Source organism: Hemiscyllium ocellatum, chromosome 34, assembly GCF_020745735.1.
Source record: "Hemiscyllium ocellatum isolate sHemOce1 chromosome 34, sHemOce1.pat.X.cur, whole genome shotgun sequence".
NCBI classification, from domain to species: Eukaryota; Metazoa; Chordata; class Chondrichthyes; order Orectolobiformes; family Hemiscylliidae; genus Hemiscyllium; species Hemiscyllium ocellatum.
The window spans coordinates 23,125,137-23,137,192 of NC_083434.1; the positions used below are offsets into that span (position 1 = coordinate 23,125,137).

A 12,056-nucleotide genomic window follows, 5' to 3' on the forward strand; every position below is an offset into this window, starting at 1 on the left:
ATAAATGTTTTCTGATGTCTCATTCATTCAGAATAGGACTGAGTTTTCCAATAGCCAGATAATTGTCTCTGAAGTGTAGGAGCGTGTTGCGCATTGGGATCCTGTGAAAACCCTGCAGTAACAAACTTGAAAAGAACTACCCTGGAAATTGAATATTCCACTGGGCAATTCCCTTATAATTTGTACTCAGAGTATCCATTTAAATTGAAGAATTGAGTGCCCCACTACAGTTGAGTAAATAGTTAGAAAAGTTAGATTATTAAAAATCTAGTTGAACACTTACTGATCCTAATAAGCACTTTTTCTTTGATCCCACCATTCCTTCACCTTAATAATTTGTTCCTGTAATCCAAAAGGAAGACAACTGTATAATATCTGCTATATCCATTTCACTGGTGAACATAAACAGAAATTCCTAGAGAAACATAGAAGGTCTGGCAGCATCTGGGGCGAGCCAGCAGTTTTGAGTGCAGTGACCCTTCTTTTGAGCTAATAAGAGCCAAGGAAAGATTTATACTGATGACTGGGAGGTGGGTTGGTGGGGTAAAGCGAGCAGATAATGAGAGAGAGAGAGAGAGAGAGAGAGACAGAGACAGAGAGACAGAGAGAGAAGGGAAGTTAGAGATGGTTAATAGTAAGCCAGGAAAGAGGAAAAACTAATAACTGGGGACAATACATTAGTGAAACTATGTTGGCAGTGTTAAAAGCAGTACATGTCTTTTTTCCAATTCATTCAAGGGATGTGGACATCACTGGCTGGTCAGTATTTATTGTCCAGAGGCCAGTCGAGAATCAACCTCATTGCTGCTGGTCTGGAGTCACAAGCAGGCCAGCAGTGTCCTTTCCTCAAGGACATGAGTGAATCAGATGGGCTTTTCTAACAGTCAGCAATGGCTTTATAGTCATGTTATGACAGAACCTGGGGACAGATAAAGGTCATGGAAGGAAGTGTTCAGGCTTTAAAATTATTGAATTTAATATTGTGTCCTGAAGGATGCTGGGTCTCCAAGCAGAAAATCAGACACTATTCTTCCAGCTTGCACTGAGTCTCGCTGGAGCACTGCAGCAGAAATGTTGGCCAGGGAACACAGTGATGCCAGGCAACTGGAAGCTGGGTGTAAATTTGATGGACCGCATGTAGCTGATCCATTAAGCGGTCACCCAGTCTACATTTCAGTTTATGTCATTTGTATAACTACCACCTTTTGTTCACTATTATCAGTCCTGAAGAAGGACCACTGGGACTCAAAGTGTTGACTCTGCTTTTTTCCCACAAATGCTGCCAGACCAGCTGAGTTTCTCTCGTAATTTCTGTTTTTGTTTCAGATCTTCACATCCTCACTTTTTTTTGGTAGTGAACAAGGGTGACACAGTAGCTCAGTGATTAGCACTCCTGCCTCACTGCAACAGGGACCCAGGTTTGATTCCAACTTCAGATGACTATCTGTGTGGAGTTTACATGTTCTCTCCATGTCTGCGTGGGTTTCCTCCGGCAGATCCAGTTTCCTCCCACAGTCCAAAGATGTGCAGGTTAGGTGGATTGGCCATGCAAAATTGCCCATAATGTTCAGGAATGTGTAGGTTGGGTGGGTTAGCCATGGGAAATGCAGGATTACAGGGATAGGGCAGGGGGTTGGATCTGGATGGGATGCTTTTCAGAGAGTCAGTGTGGATACGGTAGGCAGAATGTCTTGTTTCCACACTGTAGGGATTCTATATGTTCTATATTAAATATATGTTAAATAATGAAACTTATATGTTTTCTTTATGATTAGTGTCACCATCTATTCCCAGAAGGCCTTTGGTTCCAGATGGACCCTGTCCTGCAATTAATGTAGAAGGTAGGAGGATGTTCCTGCAGATGCTGGAACTTTACTCAAAACAACAAGAAGGCTGGAGATCACAGTTGGTCTGGCTGCACCTATGGAAAGAGAGCAAGCTAATGTTTTGTGCTTCGCTGACTCTTCTTCAGAGCTTCATATCAGATCTCATGAAGAATCCTCAAGGCTTGAAACATTAGCTTGCTCTCTCTCTCTCTCTCTATGTGTGCTACCTGACCTGCTATGGTCTCCAGTATTTCTTTGTTTTCAACAATACAAAAGTATTGAGTAAAGTGGTTGCCTAATTCATAATTACTAAAAACAAAAACTAATTTAGGAATAACTGATTCTTGAAGATAAATTATCAACGTGTACTTTAAACTGTATGTTTAAAATTGGATGGGATTTCCAGCATATCATGAAACAATTAAATGCCAATATAATTGTTCATTTTACAACATGACAGAGGCTCAGATAGCCCTATTTCTCAATAAGAGTTTTGAATTTGTTTCTGATGGTAAGCGTTGGAGCAGCTAGGGGTGATACTGATTTTTTGGCATTCATCCATGGGAAAGAATGCATCGCTGGCCAGGCCAGCATTCATTGCCCATTCCAGAAGGCAGTTATGAGTCAACCATATTGCTGTGGCTCTGGAGTCACCCATTAGCTAGATCAGGTAAGGACAGCCATTTCCTTCCCAAAAGGACATTAGTGAACCAGATGGGTTTTCCCCCTGACAGCGGACAACAGATTTATGGTCATCATCAGAGTCCTAACTCCAGATCGAATTCAATGGAAAAACAAGTTCCACCATCTGCCATGATAGGAATCGAGCCCTAGTTGCCAGGGTCTATGAGTTAATAGCCCAATGATAGTCCCACTAGGCCATTGCTCCCCTCAGAAGGTGCATTGGGTCTAGGTTTGTAGGTGTGGGATTTGACGTTGCTGAGGATACAAACATAACCAGTTGCCAACACAGAATTTCCATTCTTTATTGCTGGGAGAATGAAAATATCAGCTGATCCTGTTACTGACCACTCAGTTGTCCCCTTGTACCATTGGGGTAAAGTGTGGCACCCAAGATCAGCTCAGCACAGACCAGCAATTAAAAGTGATGTCTGTTTGGTCTGATATTACACTGGCAATATACACAGCCAGCAACCATTATTTTCATTTCTTTTCAAGCATTAACCCAAAGTCCATCCATTATCTGTATTTCACTAGCAATGGTAGTGATGGTCCTTACTGTCTCTCGGATATGAAAGCCTCATTCCTCCATGGTATAGGTTTCAGCAGCATCACGAGGCTGGTCAATTTTTATTAAACTTTGCTTCCATCATAATGCTTGGTGTATTTGACACTAAACTGCAGAGACATTTATGCACCTACCAACAATACCATGGAATATTCATATTAAAAGGGATGTGATTTATGGATGTGCAAATAATGTAATATGAGGTACTAAAAATGATACATAAATAATGCACATTCCAAGCCTGATACAATTATTTGGATCAAATACCAAAATCTGTCAGTTTTATATATGTCATCCAGGGGTCAGCCTAGACGTTTATGAATAACTTGTTAAACTGCGATTCAGTAACAGCAAATACAACCCCCATTTCACTGAGATGCATACCTCACCTTCCTGCTGCTACCCACCATCACAGTTAGCCACAATACAAAAGTAACAATCCACATAAAACAAAATTCCAGACATAATTTAGAATCCAAGCATGTGGTATTGTTACAAGCATGATTAATCATTTTCACCTAGAGGGTGAATCTTCCATGCACCTTTGCTTGTAATCGTGCTACTGTACAGTGCTATCCCTGATGGAGAGCTGCTGGCTTTCAGTGCAGGAGAAGGATGGTCAATTCTAAAAGACCCAGACATGGACTGCACTATCTCACCAGCATTGACAGCGGTCTGGACTGGCTAACCAACAGCAAGGAACTGGTGGAGTGCCAGTGGTGGGAAGATAAAGGTTGTCATCCTGAGACAGCACAGCACGGTCATGCTCCACAATGTTACTACCACTTGCCAATATCAGCACCTCAACCGTCTGAGTAATGTGTGGGACTGATTGCAGAACTGCTATGACATCCTGAATTGCCTTTAAATGCAATTAAAGAAGGTCTATGTTTGACTGTGTACTTGTAGACATCAAGACTTTTTCCCAGTCCTTACCCCGCACGGGTCTATGGTATGGACTCTGGGATGATTTCACTGAAGGTGGTCTCCATGCTGTAAAAATCCCAGATATGTCTCACTTCATCCAACACACACAGATATACACACAGCTCTCCTGCCTCTCCCTAATTCAACTTTCAATTTGTCCCAATTGATAGCCGATTGCTACATGGAAATAACAAATTATGTTTTCACCTGCTTCTAACAAGATTACCCTTCAGAAGAATCATATCAGACTACTGATAGAACACATTAATGTGCAACAATGCTCCTGGTCTCACTTTCAAATCTGCCTTCATAGGACTGGGGCAATTCTGCCTGAAAATCCATAGTCGACAGGCAGGAGGCTGGAAGAACACAGCAAGCCAGGTAGCATCAGGAAATGGAGAAGTCGATGTTTTGGGAGTAACCCTTCTTTAGAACTGTGGGGGGAGCTGCAGATAAAGGGGGCAGCGGGCACAGGGTGGTGAAGTAGGGATAGGTGAAGACAGATAGGAGGTATGACCTGGTTGGTCAATGGGAAGAATGAATCCTGTTGATGGCAGGGAGCAGTGGAAGGGAGTTGGGAGATGGGAAGGGAGGTTATTTGAGATTGGAAACTCAATGTTAAGTCCGCTGGTCTGTAGGTTGAAGATGAGGTGCTGTTCCTCCAATTTGCGGTTTGGCTCACTGTGGCAATGAAGGAGGCCAAGGATGGTAATGTCCGAAAGGGAGTTGGAAGGGGAATTAAAATGGGAAGTGACTGGGAGGTCCAGTCGGTCCCTATGGTCCTGGCTGAGATGCTCGACAAACCATTCCCTGAGTTTATGTTTAGTCTCTACATCGGGAGCACCTGATGCAGTAAGCAACGTTGGAAGAGAGGCAGGTGAACCTCGGTCTCACCTAGAAGGACTGTTTGGGGCCCTGGATAGAGGTGAGGGGATGGTGTGCCAGCAGGTTTTGCATCTTTTCTGGGGGTTGGGAAGTGGTATTGCTAGGGAGAGTGGCCCTAAGCAAGGACTGTCAAAGAGAACAGTCCTGGCAGAAAGCAGAGAGAGGTGTAGGGGGAAGATGTTCTTGGTGGTAGGGTGAGGTTGGAGTTGGCAGAAGTGTTTAAGGATGATGTGTTGGATGCGGAGACTGGTGGGTTAGTAGGGTCCATAGTCATGATGTCAACATTCTGGCCTTGTTTGACAGAAGATCCAGAGGGGACTTGACAGGGTAGATGTTGAAAGGATATTTCCCATTGTGGGTGAGATTAGAACTAGGAGACACCATTTAAAAGTATAGGAATCTTCTTCTTAAAAAAAAACAGAGTTTTGTTCTCTCAAAGTTATGAGGTTGTGGTACGCCCTTTTTCAGAGGGCAGTGGAGGAGTATATTGAAAGCAGTGGTAAGCAGATTCTTGGCAAACCAGTGAATCAAAGGGTACCAGGGATTGGGGGGCAAGGTGAAATAGAGGTCACAACCAAATCAGTCCTTATCTTATCAAATGTTGGAGCACTCTCAAGGGGCCAAATCTTCTCATCCTGCACCTAATTGTATATTTGAATGTTGGTTTAAACTTGCACTACAACACCAAGACATTGATGATGACTTGTATGACAATGGAAGCTGGAACATGTGTATGGGAAATGGGAGCAGGAGGAGGCCATTTATCCCTCAAGCCTAACCCATTGAGTACAATCATGGCCACCTGCTACTTCAACTCCACTCCTCACCTTGTCACAATTTCAGCTATGCATAGCTCATGCCCAGCTTCAAGAAGGACAGCACCCCTTCCAAATTTGTGTACAAGCCCTTTGTGCGAGGGCTTGGATATTTATCCAGCTGTGAGAAGCAGTTTACCATTTGCTTAACCCCCAACCCCCACCAAAGGCAAACCAACCCATCAGGCTTTGCAATCAGTGTGACCAGCACTGCCCATTCTTCAAACTGGACTGGTTTGATGATTCCTTTGCTTTCCAGCTTCCTGACTTCTGCGTGTACTTTTTCCTGTAAGGTAAGTAGCACTGGGCAGGCCTAGCAGAATCAGGGAATTGCTTCCTGTTTAACATGTAAGGTGACCTTCCTGAAACGCTTATGGGTATTTAATTAGGACTTCACTGTCGCGAGTCTACATACTGGTGGCATCTACTTTAGTTTGCTGGCCCAGACCATGAAGAACATTTTAACCGTTTGGCCAAGGCTCAGCTCTATTTTGAGGTTTTGCCATGGACTGACAGAGTCCCTCTGGTCAGGATATGTCCTGCATGAGGCTGTGATTGCCTGCACTCAAGTGGTGCTCCCCAAGCTTAGTCAGTGAGATGTCAACTTCCATCAGGACACCCTGTAGCTCACATGCTCCATTTGCAGCATTTTCCACTGACAAAGCCAGTTGTAGTATCTGTAGGTGCTTTTGCATGTTTCCATATACTCTCAGTATCTCATTCAAAATCACATTCTTCAGCCAATCATCTTAACCTCATCAAAAATCCCAACATGGATTCTCCTGGTTCTCAAATACCAAATAAACCAATAGCATCTCAGAATTAAAGGAGGCTTGTGGTCATTATATTCTTAAACAAAATCCATCAACTCTTTGAAAAGTTTTTATGTCAGGTGCCACAGGGAAAGTCAGGCTCCTAATAATCAAAACTACTGCAGGTCCACAAGTAGTCAGAAGAATTGCTTGTTGCCTTTCGTCTGCCCCAATATCATCTACCTTTCAGGATGACTTATGAGCCTCCTAGTTCACAATGAGACCTGTCAGACCCAGGGAGACCCAAGACATGCAGGTGATAAACCCAACAAGCAACAAAACAGAGTCAATTATTACCAGACTCCCTTCTGGTACAGTGTTCATTACCATAAATGGTTCTCTTCAAAATGTAGGAACAGAGTCCACTCCAGTACACAAAGTGCATTGTCAGAAATAGAATCCACTCCAAACTGCACAGTCCGTTCCCAAAAGCAGAGTCCACAACCGAAGACAGAGTCCACTCCTGAAGGCAGCCAATACACACCCCACAGCACATACACATATTCAGTCTCCATAGATGCCTGGCCCATCCACAGAGAACGAGGCGCACTCGCACTCAGGAACACAGTACATTGTAAAGATGCAGTTAACTCAGAGGGGATTTGCTCCGTTCCTGAAGGCAGAGTCCACTCCCAAACTCCAGGACCCAGTGAATGCTCACCTCCCAGCATACACACACAGGTGTTCAGTCTTTACAGAGGCCTAGTCCACGAAAAAAGAGCCAGGCCTACCCACAGAAACAGCTCATCAGGGCAGATGTATTTTCTCACAGGGACTCAATCCAAACACCAAAACAGTGAAAGCACATTCAGAACACAAAGTAAGCCCTGCCACAAAATCAACATTGCCCTTTTCTCAAAGTAGAAGAGAAAAGAGTAACACACAGGCTGTAAACAGCCAGTGAAGCAACAATCCCCTAATGAGAACTGAGTTACACCTGAACCATACTGAATGTGTAAATCAGGTAGTTTAGAAATCAGTCCTCAATAAAAAAGGAATATCTAAAGATTTAAATACCTGTTGTTCTTCACTGTGTCCTATACCTACACACACATGACGTGGTTGCTGGGGGAAAATAAGCACTACCACAGTTAGGCAGTAGTGTGGGGGATGTGAGAAAAAACATAACCATGAGATTAAAATCTCCTCAGTTGAAGACTGATTCTAAGAAAAAGGAAAAAAAACAGGAGATTAGATAAAGAAAAAAGAGAAGAAAATGAAAAAGAACTACCAGTTAACAAGCTGCCTATAAAATCCCACCAGTTCAGGAATTAGGTTTCCACCCCAAAAAAGCAGAAACCAACAGCAGCAGTACCACACTGTCTGTGGCCCAGCAGCACAGAGTCAGAGGAGATTCTAAATCTTGGCGAGTCCTTCACCACTGATCCAGCTTTGTCAGAGCCAGCTCTCAGTGAGTAGAACCTCTGATACTCCTGTTTAATTTTTATTTGTTTTTCTTTTCTATTTTCCTCCACATTACCATCTACCTGTAGTAGTGCTTATTTTTCCCCATGAGCCATGTTGTGTATATGCAGGTGTCAGACACAGTGAAGAACAACAAGTTTGTAAATCTTAATTTATATTCCATCACCAGGAAGAAATGAAATGCCCAAGTGGCCAGTGACAAGCAAGTTTCTTCTTAGAGAGTAATGTTGCTGGAGCAAAAAAGTGAAGGGAAGGCCAAGGATTAAATCAAAATAGAAGTGGATTCCTGAGCAGCGGCTCCCTGACGACAGCCGCTACTCCTGCCGGAGGGTAGGCGTGACGCGATTCGACCATGTTCCAGACAGTGATCAAGTAAAAGACAGGCAGCATCCTGAGGGCAACCTCCAAACCGTCACGGTCGATGAACAGGAGTTGCGTGTCGTAGTTGAGGTTACGTACCTGGCGGAACAAAATATGTCGCCAGGGCGCACCACCTAGGAAGAGGCTCGATGTAAAGATATCGCTGCAAGGCCTGAAGGCGGAAAGTCACCACCTGGATCCGAACACACACCAGCGACTGACTGCCCTCCTCAGTAGGGAAACTCAGGACCTGCGCAGCGACCCAGTGCAAGGTTTGTGAAAGTTCGTAGCTCAGGTTGAGGTTTGGGGTGTAGGTTTGCTCACTGAGCTGTAGGTTTGATATCCAGACATTTCATTACCTAGCTCGGTAACATCATCAGTGGCGACCTCCAAGTGAAGCGAAGCTGTTGTCTCCTGCTTTCTATTTGTATCTTTCTCCTGGATGGGGTTCCTGGGGTTTGTGGTGATGTCATTTCCTATTCGTTTTCTGAGGGGTTGATAGATGGCATCTAGATCTATGTGTTTGTTTATGGCATTGTGGTTGCAGTGCCAGGCCTCTAGGAATTCTCTGGCATGTCTTTGCTTAGCCTGTCCCAGGATAGATGTGTTGCCTCAGTTGAAATGGTGTTTTCTTTCATCTGTGTGTAGGGCTACGAGGGAGAGAGGGTCGTGTCTTTTTGCGGCTAGCTGGAGTTCGTGTATTCTGGTGGCTAACTTTCTTCCTGTTTGTCCTACGTAATGTTTGTGGCAGTCCTTGCATGGAATTTTGTAGATGACGTTGATTTTGTCCATGGGTTGTACAGGGTCTTTTAAGTTTGTTAGTTTTTGTTTGAGAGTGTTGGTGGGTTTGTGTGCTACTAGGATTCCGAGGGGTCTTAGTAGTCTGGCTGTCATTTCTGAAACTTCTTTGATGTTTGCTAAGGTGGTTAGGGTTTCTGGCTGTGTTTGGTCTGCTTGTCGTGGTTTGTTCTTGAGGAATCTGCGGACTGTATTTTTTGAGTATTCATTCTTCTTGAATACGTTGTAAAGGTGGTTCTCCTCTGTTTTCCGAAGTTCGTCTGTGCTGCTGTGTGTGGTGGCTTGTTGGAATAGTGTTCTGACACAGCTTTGTTTGTGTGCGTTGAGATGGTTGCTGGTGTAGATAAGTATTTGGTCAGTGTTTGTCAGTTTTCTGTATACGCAGGTTTGTCGTTCTCCATTGTCCTTTCTTTCGACTGTGACCTAGATTTGATTCCAGCCTTGGGTGACTGTCTGTGTGGAGTTTGCACATTCCCCTCATGTCTGCGTGGGTTTCCTCCCACAGTCCAACGATGTGCAGGATGGGTGAATTGCCATACTAAATTGCTCATAGTGTTCAGGTATGTGTAGATTAAGTGCATTACTTAGGGGTTAATGTAGAGTAATGTGTTTGGTTGGGAGGGTTGGTGTGGACTTGTTGGGCCAAAGGGTCTGTTTCCACACTGTAGGGATTCTAGAATAATTAAGCTAGAGAGGATTCAGAAAAGCTTTACTGGGATGTAGCTGGGAATAGAGGGTTTGAGTTATAAGGATAAGCTGGGATTTTTCTCACTGGACTGTAGGAGGTTGAGGTGTGACTTTATAGGCATTTATAAAATCATGAGGGGTAGGATAAGGTGAATTGCAGGTGTCTTTTCCCTCAGATTGGGCATTCCAAGGCCAGGGAACATATTTTAAGGTGAAGAAGAAAGACTTAAAAAAGGCATGAGGGCCAACATTTTTACTCAGAGTGCAGTTCGTGTGTGGAATGAACGTCCAGGCAAAGTGATGGATGCAAGTACTGTTGCAATGTTTAAAAGACATTTGGCTAAGTACTGAATAAAAAAAAAATGTTAGGAGGGATATGGGCCAAACAGGCAAATAGTTTAGTTTGGGATTATGGTTGGCATGGACTGGTTGGACCGAAAGGTCTGTTTCCATGTTGTAGGTCTCCCTGACTCTATGATATTGAGGCTCCAGAAACCATCTGGTTTCAATCTGTCTGAGCTAAATGTGCTCTGCCTCTTCCAATTGGTGTCCAACCTATTAGTTATCACTGGATAATACTGTAGGAAGTATAATCTATTTAGTGACATGCCAATTACATTTCTTACCAAAAGAATAAGAAAATTATTTTGAAATTCTTCAGTGAGCTGGTTTCATTTGGTTGTGTATGTATTACAGAAATATTTTTAGGTAATCGTTTCATATTATCAAAGTTCTGAATTAAAAAAAACAATTGCCATTCAAACCACTTACCTTTAAAACTTTACCCAGTTATGAGAATGGGTAAGATATCCATATCATCAGCTCTGATCATGGAAACTTTAACCAGAGGCAAGTTTCTCATGAGTCAGAGGTGAGCTGCCAATTAAGAGGGATTATTGCTTGTTAAACACTTGTTAATGGCCCGACTAGCTCATTAATATCCAGCTTCTTATTTTACCAAGCAAGCTCGACATGAAAACCACAGCAGGTGAATTCAGCTTACCACTTGCCCCAAAGTACCTCTGTGTTAAGTGGAACAAGACAGTTTCTCAGGGCATGACCTGTGGGCACCAGCCACACACACATACCATTTATTAGCAGACATTGACATCACGTTGTTTGCAACTTCTCTTTCCATTATGGCATGTCTCTAACCTATTTGCAGGCCCCGCATGAAGAACAGAGTTGAATTGCAGAGCACACTGGTGACTAACATTGAAAGACTGCAGTGGGGACACTTTGCAAGCATGGATAATGTGACTGGGCTTGACTACATCTCTGGGTGTTTCACTTTCCTTCTTAGAATTCACTTACATAGCACCTCCCTGCATACTGGCACCATTCTTGGCTTGCCATGCCTTGCCAATTAGCACAGTCTCAAGACCAAGCAGCTTGCCTTGCTGGACATAGTTCTCAGTCAAAGGGGTGGACATCTTGCTCTGCGGCCGTATGCAACATCAATATTGCACCAACACCACATGTCAGTAATTTGTGTGATAAGCAGCTTACATGCAGTAAGCAGGCAACTCTGCCTCAAACTCTTAGCGCAGTGGTCATCATCATGGAAATCCATGGATTTTCCCGTCAGTCAGGAGTTTCCGGAACAGTAAGTCAAGGGCAGTCTCCAATACCAGTCCAGGGGACTGGCCTCAGGGTCAGCATGATGAGGAGCTGAAGGTAAGGCATTTATCCATTCATCTGGACCCTTTCTGTTTTGTTATGGGCTGTCTTCTCCTCAAATCAGAGTAATGAAGGAACTTAATGAGATTAAAATGTGTGGCAATGCTTTTAGAAACATAGAAACGTAGTAAATAGGAGCAGGATTAGGTCTTTTGGCTGTTTGAGCTGTGCCTGCTATTGATTATAATCACAGCTGATTATCCATTTCAATAGCCTGTTCCTGCTTTTCTCCCATATCCTTTGATCCTTTCAGCCTCTAAGTGCTACATCCAACTCTTTGAAATCACAAAATCTTTTAGCCTTGCTTGCTTTCTCTGGTGGTAAATTCCACAGGCTCACCACTCTCTTGGGGAAGAAATTTCTCCTCACCTCAATCCTAAATGGTTTACCCCATTTCATCAGATTGTGATCCCTGTTTTTGCTCTACCTTGCCATTAGAAACAACCTCCTCGATCTACCCTGTTTGGTCCTGTTAGAATTTTCTTTGAGTTCCTCCCTCATGCTTCTGAACACCAGTGAATATAATCCTAATGGATTCAACCTCTCCTCATAAGTCGTCTCAGAATTAGCCCGGTAAATCTTCGCTGCACTC

General features: G+C 43.6%; 1 protein-coding gene across 1 annotated transcript in view; it reads left to right on the forward strand.

Annotated features, from left to right (window-relative positions):
• Positions 1–12,056, forward strand: part of LOC132832153 (collagen alpha-3(VI) chain-like) — a 118,307-nt gene that overhangs the window by 21,769 nt on the left and 84,482 nt on the right. Inside the window, exon 4 of the mRNA XM_060849902.1 lies at positions 1,776–1,841. Coding sequence (XP_060705885.1) covers positions 1,776–1,841 — 66 coding nt within the window. The remainder of the gene's footprint in view (positions 1–1,775; positions 1,842–12,056) is intronic.